Genomic DNA, 15013 nt, shown 5'->3' on the forward strand with positions numbered 1-15013 from the left:
CGGTGCCAATGCAAATCTCTGACACCACGCCCAGCTGCCAGCCCGCCGCAGGGAGCGGGAGAAGTGAATCTATTAATCTTTCGCACCACTGCGCGTAGCCACACAGTATGGTGCAACTCATGCAGGCTTGCGCATGATCCCCGCAGTTGCGGTGGGGAGATCTCGAAGGCCACGCCCAGCTGCGCGGCGCACAGTAGAAGTGAATGGCACTAATCTTTCGCACCTCCGCGCGTAGCTGTGCAGCGTGATCCGGCTCGTGCAGCCGGAGACGCCTAAGAGAGAGGTCAGTGGAGAAGTGTGATAGTGAGCCACTCCTTGTGCCGTTTGAGCGCGGCTACACGCGGTGGTGAGAAAGACCAGTGTTGCTCGACGGCGTATTCGACGTGGTGACGCGGGAGCTTTGAACTGCTGCGGTGAACGATTACCAAACCCCGCTGAAAACAATGTATTTGGCACGCCACCGTCGGCATTTTTGAGTTTCGGAGACGAATCTAATCTGTTATATCCATTAGCATGACGAATTTCACTTCGTTAAAGGGATGTTTTAAATACATGGATTTCTATGGGGATTTCAAAGGGGATTTCATTTACTTTCTTATATCCTGTTTCGTTATAAAGAGGGTTCGAGTGTAGTTCTTGCGTTTCTTATCCGTTTCGTACAGCCATGCTGCTCGTTCACATTAATTCAGTCATTCGTAGAAACCACGCAACTGTCGTCGTCTTGCTGCTGTCGTCACACACACAAATAGTGGATTTACACAAACACATTGGTTAACCTGGTAACACTTTGCGAAACCCCAAACAATGCTGCATAGCCAGTTGCCTGCAAAATGCTTCGCATAACGTCGATTCCCACAGTGCATGAGATCTGCGCAATTTTTTACTTATTGCTCATGACCTGCCTTAGTGACCATTAAAAGGAATCATAGGCATAAATTTATAAGTGTGAGGTTGCTGTATTGGACAGCATCTTTGTTATTGTTTTTTAGTTTTTCAAGTGTAAATTCATTCACTTTTCCCTTTTGGCCAAACTGCAAGGGTCCTACCGCTATGTGCTTCATGTCCTTGTGCATAACATTGATCAAACATGGTACATTTGCTCCAGTGGCCTTCCTTGTTCGGTCACTGTTCAAGCCTCCATCTTCCTGTAAGCGTCTGTCTTGTTGGGATGTCTTTGTGCAGCAGTACATAATTCAATGGCACAAAATGTTTATTTCAGTTTGCTCTCCGTGTGGCCTGGGCTATTGTAGTGCGAGCAGAACACCATTTTCAATGTGAAGAAACCAGCCAGTCATTCTTTAATGAAGTGCATAAGAAATGGTAAGTCCTTTCTTTTATATTTCTTTCTACTCTTTTGCACCTGCTCACGGCTACAAAGCTAGAGTGGCCACCCTATACTGTATACTCTACCTTATAGCATGCATACTGTATTTTTTGGAATATAAGTCGCACTGTTGTATTAGTCGCACCCCCCCCCCCCCCCCTTTTTTTCAACTGTTTCAAATAAAACCGCACCTTAACTCAGTCGGCATGATGAAATATGATTGTGGAGGCTTGTGTACTCATTGCAACATGGCTTACACATTTCAGGGCATTCAATTTTCGTAAACAAAAATTTTATGATCCGCAAATTCCAGCAGAAAAGAAATGTCAGTCAGCAGTCCTTTTAGGCACAGAATACTAACATTTATTGCGCTTCACTCGAAGCCATCATTTTCGACGCAGTCAAAAAGTTCAGCTACTTTGGCTGGAAGCATCGCTGGCTCACTATCGTCGGCCTCTAGATAACTTTGGCAAAACATTGCAGGCACATCGCTGACATTGCCTCTGCACCATGGCTTGCTCGAGAAAACGAAAACGCTCATATTGGTTGTGCCAGCATGCATGGCTTTATACATAAGTTGCACCATTGTATAAGATGCACTGACAAACATTTTGTAAAATACACTGCAAGTTATAGTCTGCAAAATACAATAAATTAGAATTGTGATTTTTAAAAATATTACTGGAAAAGCCTGTGGTTGAAATGCAGAATTAACTGTTTATTGAAATGCACAACTAACCGTGAATTAGAATCAAGTTTGCCCATATCTTCATCTTCTGATATAGTAACAATTAAATGGAACAGCAAGTTGAAGAAAGAATACTTGCATCTTAGTATAATACATATTGAATGCAATGTTTCAGAAAATACTAACTTATACAGAGCTTGCTCTTTGCACCAGAGCAATAAGTTACTGCTCCAAAGCACTTTTCTAGTTCCAAACAGGAAATTTTTCTGCTCCAAACGCATATATTTCGGCTCCAAACTGCGATTTTTCCTGCTCAGAAAGCTCCTCCAAAAGACCAAGTGCTGCTTCCGTCACTCTAAAGGCCAACTGCAAGAAAATTCTGGACAGCGTAAAAAGCCCTGTTTCAGATAATTTAACCATACAGTAGCCTCTGCGGAAAACCTTACATTTGAAATGCAAGTGGGTGCTTCACAAAACGCTCACAAAAATCTATCTTTTTCATACTGAAACTATTATGACTCGTCGGAAGTGACGTACGATTTACGACTGTAGGAAACTAGCGCCCTGGTCGTCTGCTTCCCTTGCTTGTATACCGTTCCTGTGTATCAGCAAACAGGTCCCACACGTCTGCTAGCCACAGAGTTAGTAAACTCTGTAGCTGCTATGTGCACTGTGCCCACACCATTGTGCATCCGTGATGTTCTTTGAATGTGAAATATTGTCAGAGTCAAGCCAGTTTTCTGTACCTGGTTCTCTACATTCTAAGAGCAGAGCCTTGATGCGTTCTGTCTCCGCTTGGAGAGGAAGAGTGCAGTGGGGTGACCAAGCTAAATATCTAAGGTCTACAGTCAAGGATCGTTGCCGCGGGAATAGAACATGCTATCTCACGTCGAAACCGCTGGAGCAGAGTGCATTGCACGCTAGCTTGGCTGACAAGCAGCTTGCGGGCCTATATACAGATTCAGTTCCCTGAAGTAAGCTTGTTGAATTTGCGCCTCTGACAAACAACAACAAAGTGCTCGCTCGCTGCGTACTTCTGCACTTGCACTAAGGCAACAAATGATCGCTGCGCTGCTGCAAGCTACATGTAACGCGCTTAACTATACAGAGGGTAATTTTAGCTCTCTTAATGTGTCTGGCATGACGCATCCAACACTTCACCGGCTGCTGGCTGGAAACGCCGGACTATATCCGCCCTTTTAAGCTGCTTTAACTTTAGTTACCTTGGTAAGGAGTCAAACCGATCAGACAACTTCCTCCATCTGTTGTAAAGGATGCGAAGTAACTGAGGCTCGGCACGGCCGGGCTAGAGGAATCTGCCCTCTAGCTCGGGCCGTGGGCTTTATGCAAAGTGCGTGTAAAGTAACCACCAAACAGGCTATACTTCGGCTATTGTAAACTTTCATCCGTTACGACCTGACAGCGTCGCATTCCTGCATGCATGGCTTGCTGCCGCATCTACATCATTGCCGCTGCGTCGCATTCTCCTTCATGTCATATGCTTGACAGCGTTTCTGGCGCCGTGTCAGAAAGGCTTTCGTTCGTCTACTTCGACGCTTTGGAAATAGGTTTGCACAAGGCTCACCCTACGAGCAACGCTCAAGAAAGGGCACAACTCCCCTCCACTACGCAACGTAAAAAGGTGCCACGGCAGGATTTGTTGACTCTCTGACACGGCATGGAGAAGGCTCTGTAGTCGGATCGCCAACAAGCACAGGTTTATTTAAGGTGGAGTTCAGGTGGTCTTGACCTCATGCCAGTTCCACGAGAGATTGAAACAGTTGGTATATGTATGTGCCATTCTTTAATGTTTCTAATAATCTTGCACATTACGCACACGTGACTGCATAGTGCTAAGCTGCTACTTGTTAAATAAAGCTATTAAACGGGGAAAAAAATCATCAAAGGTCATCGGGCGACTACGACAGCTTTACGAAATGTGGTTTTTCTAAGGAAGTGCAGTCTTTCAGTCGCACGCAACGCTCCGGAGGGAGAGTAGGGAGGTGGAGAGGCCGCACTTCATTGTGGCCGCGCGCTCCCGCCGTGCCGGAAGGCTTGGGGAGAGGGGGGGGGGGGGTCCACTAATTTGCTGTCGCACTAATTTGCTATCGCAATCTATGTTTTGCCTTTCGGGCGAAACTGCGACTCTTTTTTCTACTCATTTTAAAGTAATACATTTTTTTACTTCACACATTATCTGAAAAATCTTACTTTATTGAAAACAGTCTAAAAATACCCCTCTTCAATCTTGTTCAACGTCACCGAAATTGTTCTCTGAAGACTGCGGAAAAATAATATGAAAAAACATGTTGCATCATTTTTATTGGAACAAAGTTACAAATGTTTGAGTATTGTGTTTCAAGAGAGTGCTCCATAGTGTGGAAATTAGCATTTCTTGCGAAAATGTAATACAAGGACACGCCTCCTTTTCTTAAGCGCCTTGCTCTATAGCAAGAATGAGGTATTTGCAGTCGGTGGAAAATATTTTCGAAAGAAAAAAAAACTGGACGAAATGTACTCGCATAGTTTGCGACTTCAGTAGAGTTGCCTATATTTCTTGTCAGCAGGCAGCGAGCACCTTTATGCCCTTCATTCTTTTTCTTTTTTTTTTGATTATTATATTTTTTTGACAGAGTGCCAATATGAAAGCTATAGAAATAGATAGTGGGATTAGGCGAATTAAAAAAAAAAGTATTTTGTAAAATTGTCTTGTGCTGCAGGGCAAAGCTGCTTTCTGAAATGGTGGATTTGCTCATTGCCTCACTCAAGAAGCATGACATTGGCGAAGACGATGCAAGCGTCGAAAGTAAATATGACTCTGCAGTGCTTCTGCTGTTTCCACATGAGCGTCAAGCCCTTGCGTCACAGCTGCGACGCTTTGCAATAAACTCTCAGCTTGCTAGTGAACTGTCCTGCACTTCTGCTGCAAAGCCCACGCACCAGGCAGAGATTCAATTGCATCATGAGCAGAATGGATTTGGTGACAAAGCTGCATTGCCCTGCTGTGGTGAACCTGTAACAGCTGTCGACTAAACTGGAGTTTTTTTGTTTTTTGCTTTTGTTTTTTGTTTTTTGTTTTTTTGTGGAAGGCCAACATATTGACATTTTGTGCTGCACTGTGCTTCTTGTCTTTAATTTTTTTTTTATTGCACTTATGAATGCCTCTCTCGTAGGCTCATAAGAAGAGATGTTCTCTGCTGACTTTCCTTCCTTTTTTTTCTGAATCTCTGTTGGGACTTGTAGCAAGACTTCATGCAAGTATGGCAACATGGGCAGAATTTCTTCACAGAAACTGTTTAGGGATGGATGGCAGTTACTTAACTCGAATGGAGTATCAAGAGTGTCATTGCTATGCAGTGGAAATTTTTTGAACAGGCCTAGTGTGGCTCCTGTGCTCTTTTCACTGAAGTGTCAAAATTTGGCAAGATTTTGGGTGTCTTTGCATTGGAGACTCCCCATTAAGAATTCACAAAATGTGTCATTTTTCAGTGAAGTGCACTGTTGCCTGATGCTAAAAAAGTGAACACATCAGTGTGTATTTTGTGCTATCAGAAGTTGAGACTGTCAGTAATAATAGCTGTAAAGATTTTCATCTGTTGTGATCATAGCCTGTCTCAATACATTTGTGCTGTTCAAATTGCTCCTTATTTTCAAATGCTACTTTCTTTTCTGTTTACTCTGTTTGAACCTTATTTAAATTCACATCATTCTGCATATTACAGTCATATAAAGTGTAATTACAATTCTGCCCATTGCTTGCTTTGAAACTGGTAACTGCTTTATTTGCGGGCTTTAGTTCTTGCCAAGGTTTTTTTGTTGATGTTATCATCTCTGACAGCTTCAGAGCTTAGCAACATAAAAAGAAGAGTGCTTTTTGTGCTTCCCATGGTTCTGAGACCTGTGGACTGTGGTGGACACTGTGATAAAAGGGGAATTCTCAAATTTTTTCTATGTCAAACTGCACTGTCTCTTCAAAATGCCGGCTCTGGGTGTTGTCTTTGCATTTGGATTTTCGCAAGAGGCTGCTCACTTTTGAGAGTTTAGCAGACGATTTTCACAGCTCTGCTTTTTCTCAAAGGACCCCTATACATTTGCTTCAGGGGTTGCCTTCTTTCTTGATCATGGAGCACAAGCATTTTGATGTTCAGTTTGTGTAAACTTGGATTTTCTTATCACCTCAACACATCTGTGAAAGTGTGACATTGCACCGTTGACTTTACATTACCAGTTATTTCTTTACTGGTGGTCATATGGGCAGAGTTCATGTGCTTCAAACTTGAAATGTTTTCATCTCTGCCGTGCTTGTAAACTTTTTTTTTTTTTTTTTTCGCCTAACAGAGAGAGCAGCAAGTGCTGCTGAACATCTGGCACTTCCAACTTAATCGGGTTTTTCATTTACCAACTTTGTTAGCCTGTGCATTATTTGTTTGTAGCAGAATAGAAACAGTTGGCATTGAATGATGTTTACACCTTGTTTTCTGAACATGTAGTGAGAAGCCATCACTGTACAGTTGCAAACATTTGTCAACATAAATTTGTTGCTCATCTATCTGTGTCCTGTGCATTTATAGGGGGAAGCTTACCTACATCTTTAGACACCCTGCAACACACTCTAATAAGTTATGAGAGATTTTTGCCATGAAAGGGCCCTTCACCAGGCCATGAAACAAATTTTGGTTGGAGGTGGTTATGTGCCCTATAAAAAGTGTTCTACCGCAAGAATTTTTCAAATTAGTTCATTAATGGCAGCGATTGAAATATTTGAATTGCCGCGAACCCATGATTTCAAGATGCGAGCGTCACCACCAGCATACACTGTCCACTTGACCTCATCTATCTTCCGCAAGTGAAATTCCTTCCCTGCATTCTCCCATACCGGAGCCGGAAGATCGCGTGACGGATACGTCACAAGCCCCGCCTTTTATATATGTACACCGGATCAGTGAACGATGGGCCCGTGGAAGACTGGTTTCACCTCTTCAAGCTCCATGCATCTGCTGAATCGTGGTCAGAACGGGATATGGTCTCCAACTTCAATGACTACGTCACCAGTGAGGCATTTTGGTTTTACCTCGCACACATCTTTTAAACCAACTAATCGTGGGGAAAAATAAAAGAAGAGATGATCAGTCGATTTCACGTATACGTTGCAGACCCCTCCATTATCCAACAGCTAGAGACATTTTAACTGGGTCGCCGCAGTCACCCACAGCCTCCACTTAGCAATCATCATCAATGTCAAACAAGGTCACATATGAGGAGATCATCGATTAGTTTCTCATGTCATGATCGTCACGAGAAAATGATGCACAAACACACACCTAGCATAATGACTACCATAGAGCCATCTTCACTATCTACGCTCTCGACACGCTGCTGGAATCATGTCCCTGAACCGTGTGACGCATTCACAATGTTGTCTTATAAGCACGGCCCATCACCGGGTTTCGTGACGTGCGACACTTTCACGGCTGTAAGACAACGCCGCATCTCAAGCGCAACTATTATTTACTCTAACAAAGCGAAGCCCACTTGCTATCCGACAATAGGCTAAAAAAGAAACCGCCAACGCCATATGCTCATTTGGTGACAGAGCATTTGCTTCATCAAGAGCGAATGAACAGCTTCCACTTGTAGTTCAAGCTGATTTGCATATCTCAAGCTCTTTTGCACACACACTAATCTTCAACAAAACGCTGACATTGCACAAGCATCGGGGCCACCAGGTACCACCCATTGCCAACTAACAGAAGTGTCTGCTCAGAACGACGGCACATGGATTGCAGCCTTAGAAATGGCTTCTGAAGAACCTCACACATGGACCTCGCCATCAGACAACCCACACGAAAGCAAGCAGTGTGTCAATTACCTGCCGCTGGCGGCACCAATATGACAAACAGATGCCAGTCTTAGTATAGAAACAGTGCTACATCATCAGCTGTCTTACCCGCCGCGGTGGCTCAGTCAGCTAAGGCGTTGCGGTGCTGAGTACGAGATCGCGGGATCGAATCCCGGCCGCAGCGCCCGCATTTCGATGGAGGCGAAATGCAAAAATGTCGCAGTTTCGCCCGAAAGGCGAAGCATCAATTGCGATACCAAATTAGTAGTAGGGATAGTAGTTTTATCGGCTACATAAACTTGGGCACATTTGGACTAACTGAATTCACAAGCGTGGCGTCAGCGTGCACAAGCAAACGAATAGATCACACCGAATGACCGCAGACAACGACTGTCAAAACGCTGGCAGCAAGCGCAGCCGCCGCAGCGGGCGAATTGTTCGCGCGGTCAATCGCTTCAACGGAAACTGAGCGGCGAATGCACAGCGCATGCAAAGGTCAGAGCCGTGTGGAGATAAGAGACGGTGCGGGCGACCGCCAGCGCCGGGCAAAGTGCAGAGAAGCTGCCCCCCGCCCCCATCCCTCCCGCGCGGCCTTCCCGCTTTCTTGCTTTCGCGTGGGAGATTGAGTGGCCAGTTCCCCTTGCGCCCGGTTGCAAGATAAGCATTTGGTGAAGCAGCACAGCGTCGCACCGCCTCCCTCCCCATACCCCCACGGCCTTTCGCGCGACGGTCGCGTTTGCTTTCCGCTGTGCGTTCGCTCTCCGTGATAGCGCGCACGCGGCGAAGGTTTTATCGCCCTTGGAATCCATACGGAACCTCACGGCGACGCCGACGGCAGAAATCCGTTTGAAGTGTCCATATAATTGCTATCGCAATAAAACGCCCGTTAAAGAACCCCAGGTGGTCAAAATTAATCCGGCTCGAGCCCTCCACTACGGCATGCCTCATAATCATGACTGTTTTTAAAGACGATAGTCTTTCTTGGGGAACTTAAACGCTGAAAATTTGGTCTGTATGTCTGTCTGTCACCCGATTCAGCCACCCGGCCAAAGTTGGACCACTTGCTTACCGCCCACACTACTTAAACTGGTACGGCTGTTCATACTTGTGAACGTTATGGATCACAAAGCAAATATTACGCATATCTGAGGCACAACATCACTAGGTAAGTATTAGGAGGTATGTTCCTTTAATAGAAAATACATAGATACGTAACTCTAAAGACCCTAGTTTCTTAAGCTGCGCTGAAAATGCCATGCTATGCGCGCCGACGAACGACGTTCCCCGACTGCGCGCCGACGAGCGCCCTCTGCCATGGAGGAACGAAACCCTCTGCACAAGCTCATGTTTCCCGATGGCGTCCATGCCTCACGCAGCGCCTCCTCAATTTTATCAATGCCAGCCAGATGCGGCCGATTCAACATAAAGGAAGCGCTGTCTGAGGCAGGGCAAAACATAAATGGCCGCTTAATGAAATAATGCGGTAAAATGAAATCTGTTCAAACAAACCTCCATTGCATTTATCATGCCAGGACGGAAATGGTACGAGAACAGCATCACGGGTGGCCGCGGATCAGACCAGCACTCATGTAGTACGACCGGCAGAAGACTCGTCTTTCGACGACATTTGCAGCGAAGCACGCAGATACGTGGCAACTTTTTATTGTTGCGTTGGTCAGTGGAGTGCTACATGACGCTGTGGACAATGATGCAGTAGCGCACCCAGGATCTCTGCCAGGGGGGGGGGTTGACACTTTGCCTTAGTTTGCCAATACCCTCTAAACAGCACTAATTTCAATTTCTTCACGGGAACTTGTCAAAAAATGCGCTTTGTATAGACGATTGCGCTTCTTACATCTTAGTTGCAGTACTCAAAGGCGCAAGGAAAGAAAACGGGTTAAACAAAAGGGGGCTTAACTCGGCCTCAGGGGGGAGGGGGTCACAACCCCCAAACACCCCCCCCGTCGGTGCGCCATTGCAATGATGCTATTTACTAACTGCAATTTTTTTATTGTATCCTCTTATCGGACATGCTTCAAATCGGTGCTTACAGCAAGCCTTTCAACGGAAAAGTTTGTTATGCATTCTTGCAATAAAAGCAAAATTTTAAGTAAGTGGTCCTTCATTCACGTGTATTATTATTTGATTTGTAAACATATACACAGGAAAGAGAAAGCGAGGAGTAAGGCTGGCAACTTCCACCAGAAGGGGCACAACGCCTGCCTACTCTTCAGAAACAAAAACAAAAAAAAACCTAACTCACCTTTTCTGGCTATAGTCTGGTTTTAGAGACTACATGTTTAGAAATACCCCCAAATTTATTTGTAAGTGCGTTGGGTAACATTCCAAACATACCTTTACATCAGTGTTAGTTAATCTCCCACGCAAAAGGAGCAAAGCGGGAATGCAGCGTGGGAGGAAGGGGGGGGCTTCTACTCTGCCAACAAATGTGTTCTTGTACTTTGCGTCGGTGCGGGCTGTTGGTGTTGTCGCGCGCACCGTATCTTGAAAGCGATCTCCATACGGCTCTGAAATTTGTCTGCCTTGTGCTTTTACCGCTCCATGTTTCCGTTGAAGCGATAGACCACACGAACCTTCGCTGGCTGCGGCGACCGCGCTTCCCCACGCTAGCGTATTGACTAGTTGTCTGGGGTCATCGACTGTGATCTATTCATGTTTGCTTGTGCGCGCCGACATCACGCTTGCAGTTAGTAAGCGAATGTGTCAAGTTTATGCAGCCGATAAAACAACTATCCCTACTCCTTATAGCTCTCTACTAATTTGCCCGCAAAAATGGCGCAATTTTGCCCGAAAGGCGAAGCATCAATTGCGATAATTTGCTATCGCAATTGATGCTTCGCCTTTCGGGCGAAATTGCGCCATTTTTTTTTCTTACATCCTGACGCGACCATGATTGCGTCTCTTGGTTTGTAGCTAGGTTGAACCACGACCGGACTGGAGAGGCGCGCGAGGCGCGCGCGCTTTCCTTCTTACGGCCTTCGCTATCGCTTCGGGCACAGTGGGAGCGCGTCTCCGCGGGTAACGCAGGCGCGGATCCAGGGGGGATGTCCGGATGTCCTGACCCCCCCCCCCTCAGATTTCTGCATCGCCCCCTCGCTGACAGGGGGATGGCCCTGTCGCAAAAAATATGGCCACCAGCATTCTTCAAAAGTATTTTGCGCGAGTACCAGTGGTAGCAACCATGTAGAAGTAAAGCTAGCTCGCTCACAAGCTTAGTTGTATTCCGTAGGGGTGTGGTGTCCCGAAGTTGCCGTAGTTATTTTTTCTCATGAACACCTTGGACCTCCTGGGACCGGTCGTGCCCTACTCGTCCCGTCGGTGGCGTCGAATGAACGAGGGGACGTCCCTTTTGCCAAGCACGCCGATGTGCGCGCGAGCGCCTTCGCGCCTGATTAACATAGTTCCCCCTCGGGGTGTCATCGGTTGCCTCATTGGCTGTCATCGGTTCCGCAACCAACCTGCTTAATGAAAGAGATCTCTTGCGGAAGTGTTCACATATAAATAATAACAGCTAAACTAAGAACTACGCATAGGCAATTTTTTTTTTAACTGTAGCGCTCATTGTGATCACAGTTACACGTTGACAATATCCAGCACGAGCACGTCCCGTCGGGGGCGTCGAATGAACGAGGGGACGTCCCTTTTGCCAAGCACGCCGATGTGCGCGCGAGCGCCTTCGCGCCTGATTAACATAGTTCCCCCTCGGGGTGTCATCGGTTGCCTCATTGGCTGTCATCGGTTCCGCGACCAACCTGCTTAATGAAAGAGATCTCTCGCTGAAGTGTTCACATATAAATAATAACAGCTAAACTAAGAACTACGCATAGGCAATTTTTTTTTAACTGTAGCACTCATTGTGATCACAGTTACACGTTGACAATATCCAGCACGAGCACAGTACCGTTCGTATGCTACAAGTTTTTCATTGAAATTTGCAGTTTTATTGTATTACATTAAGCATAGGAGGCTCAAACCCGCCAGATCCGCTTGGCTGAGTGGGCGTTCTCGCGGAGCGGGGTGAAGCCTCGAGCCGCGTCTGCGAAGTGGGGAAGCGTGACGTCAGCGGCCAACGCCAGCGCACGGGCCTAGGATGGCGTCGCGTGGTTAGAAAAACGCGAGCAGATGCGCTCCTTGTGTAAAAGGATGACGACGAGTGGGAAACAAAACATGAAGACGCTGGCTCGTGCTCTCGGCTAACACGTTACATCGTTGTTCTTGTAGGTGGCTTCGTGAGTCTTCATACGCGGTGATTCGCATATCGTAAACACCCAGCGTAGTCGTTGGAGCGGGGCGTGACGCCCGTATTCAAGAACGCTCCTCTAGTCAACACAACACCTCGACTCAAGAGGAAAGATAGCGCCGTCATCCATCCCTCCAAAGAAGTGGTCACTGAGCTTCATGATCATGCACGGGAATTCTTTAGAATTGTCGCGTCTTTATCAGTCGAGAGGCGGCGCTGTGCTTAACAAGGAGGAGTGGAGGAAGAGCTTCGAGTCGAGGGCTGTTTGAGAATAGGGGAGTTATAGTCCTCCAAATCAAACGAAGGTGTATCAGCCGAACACAAAGAATCTTCTTAAGGAAATCAAGGTGTCCCAACAGAACTCCAAAAACGGACGCGTGCTTACGCATTTATAACGAACCTGCAACAGATCATCCCAAATTTTATTTTAAGAAACAATGCAGGCTAGATATACCGGCTGTTCAAAATTAAGCTTTATGGTTTTCTTAAAATTAGGCACTGGGAGGCACGTGTAGACCATCTGCGCAAATAAGTTATGTGGCCAGGGGGACACAAAAGGAGATGATAATTATCGCTGTTAGCAGCCGAATTAACTAAAATTGAATAATTAACCTTTTATTGACTGCAGTAAGTGTGTGTGTTTGTATTCAAAAGTTTGAGGCCGTCGTGTTTCTACACAGTTTTACTTGGAAGAATTTTTATAGCATGTCTGTGCTCCGAGATATCCAACTCCAAATTTTAATTGTCGTTCGCATGATTACGCATGCAACTTGCAAGAGAGTGAGGATCGGTGCAAAGCTCGTCCCTGATGTGACGTGGCTGTTGCGTGCGGCGTTTAGTCTGACAACGGGGTGGAGGCATTGGCAAACATAACTGTCCCCGTTCCCCTCACGGCTGGTGAAATGAAAAAAATCGAAGAGCCCGTAAGCGCTGTCGTAACACGCAACCGCGCAGCCTGTAAAGATGGCGGCAGCTGCCATGCCGAGATAATGGCGCGAGTGGAGAAGCCGGAGGGCAGTGCGTGTGCGTAACGGTGACTAGATGACCGGGCATGGTCCTTGTCTGGGCTACGCAAATAAGGTGACTGCTGATTTCCAAGTATTGTAAGTTTTATTGAAATCAAGAGCAACAACTGCACCATCAACAGCAGAAACCTTTTTAGCTATGCTAACGAATATTTCATACTGCCGCTTTAAGTTTGGTGTTGTCATGCACAAATCTCATGACAACACTTCACCCATAAAGATGTCAATGCTCTAAAAAGTGTTCAAAATGCCTCCCTTCCACAGCAACACAAAGCATAAACCGCTCTCGCGTAGACTCGATAACTCTGCGCAGTACGACAATTGAAATTTGGAGTCGGATATCTCGGAGCACGGACACGCTAGAATAATTCTTACGGCTGATACTGTGTAGAAACACAACTGCCTCTAAGTTTTCAATACAAACATGCCCACTTACTGCAGTCGACAAAAAATAATTGTTCAATTTTAGTTAATTGGGCTGCTCACAGCGATAATTATCACCTCACTTTGTGCCCACCTGGCCACATAACTTATTTGCACAGGTGGTCTTCGCATGCCTACCAGTGCCTAATTTTAAGAAAACCATAAAGCTTAGTTATGAACACCCTGTATTATCAGGCACAGCCGCCAAGCACATGGCTGTATTGGGTAATGTCCCTTTCCTATAAGCTCGGAGAAACCGATGCCTGGCTTCGCTACAGGTCTGCTTCCTCTTTCTGGGGTTTCACGTGCAAAAACCAGTTCTGATTATGAGGCACGCCATAGTGGAAGGCTCCGGATTAATTTTGACCACCTGGGTTTCTTTAACGTGCACTACAACGCAAGCACACGGGCGTTTTTGCATTTCGCCTCCATCGAAATGCGGCCGCCGCGGCCGGGATTCGATCCCGCGATCTCGTGCTCAGCAGCACCACGCCTGAACTGACTGAGCCACCACGGCGGACTACAGGTGTTGCCCTAACCGTATAAAATGCGGGTTCATTGGGAGCAGAGACTGTGAATTTCGGCAAATAAGAAAGGCTACTATCATCATCATCATCCTTGACAGAAGCTGACCCCCCCCTCAGAAAAAACCTGGATCCGCCCCTGGGGTAACGTCACGGCTCGCCGCGTGAGGGCGCAGCGACCCTGCTGTAGCGACCCTGCTGTAGCGACCCTGCAAACGTTGGTGTTATTTGGACGAGACGCACTTCGCCAGTTTAGCCGACGCTGAGGAGGCTAGCTTCGCGTGCAGGTCGTGTGAAGGATGGAAGGGGAATGGGCAGCCAGTGTGGAAGAGCTCAAAGGGGAGCTGAAGGTGGAGCGAGAGCGGCGAATTGAGCTCGAAACTCGGATCGGCGAGTTGCTTCACAGGGAGGGGGCCGAGGCCGTCCTGGTAAAGCGAATAGCTGGCGAGCTACAAGAAGAACGGGAAAAGCGGGCCGTGCTGGAAGAGCGGGTGGAGGCGCTAATGGTACAGGCAGAGGCATGCCATGAGAGCAGTGAGGGACGCCTAGGGGCCGTTGAACAGCAGGCGAGAGCCGGCGGCAACACGGCGGTTCCACAACTCTACAGCGAGGTAGTGCGGCAGGCTTCGGGTGGGAAGGGACGAATGGCAGGGAGCACATCGTCACGTGTCAGTGGCGCAGGGCGGGTGGAGAACCAGCTAGCGCGAACTGGAGGACGTCAATCGCAGGCGGGAGGCAAACGTGTAGAGCGAAGGGTCCTAGTGGTAGGGGACTCCAACGTAGCTAGGGTTAAGGAGGGCGTCCTTACAACAGTGAAGGCAGACGGGCGGGTGAGGGTGGAGGCCCAGTCAGGGAAGTGCGTGGTTGATGCAATGGCAAAAGCTCAGAAGGTGGTATCGGACAACCTCGAGCATGAACATCTGGTCGTT

General features: G+C 47.0%; 1 protein-coding gene across 5 annotated transcripts in view; it reads left to right on the top strand.

Annotated features, from left to right (window-relative positions):
- Window positions 1-6559, top strand: part of LOC119464431 (protein PAT1 homolog 1-like) — a 224640-nt gene extending 218081 nt beyond the window's left edge. For all 5 annotated transcript variants that reach the window (XM_049656362.1, XM_049656363.1, XM_049656364.1 and 2 more), the window contains 2 exons: window positions 1220-1320; window positions 4733-6559. In XM_049656362.1, the coding sequence (XP_049512319.1) occupies window positions 1220-1320; window positions 4733-5045 (414 nt within the window). In that variant the 3' untranslated portion in view covers window positions 5046-6559. The remainder of the gene's footprint in view (window positions 1-1219; window positions 1321-4732) is intronic.
- The last annotated feature ends 8454 nt before the right edge of the window (window positions 6560-15013 follow it).

Source organism: Dermacentor silvarum, chromosome 9, assembly GCF_013339745.2.
Source record: "Dermacentor silvarum isolate Dsil-2018 chromosome 9, BIME_Dsil_1.4, whole genome shotgun sequence".
NCBI classification, from domain to species: Eukaryota; Metazoa; Arthropoda; class Arachnida; order Ixodida; family Ixodidae; genus Dermacentor; species Dermacentor silvarum.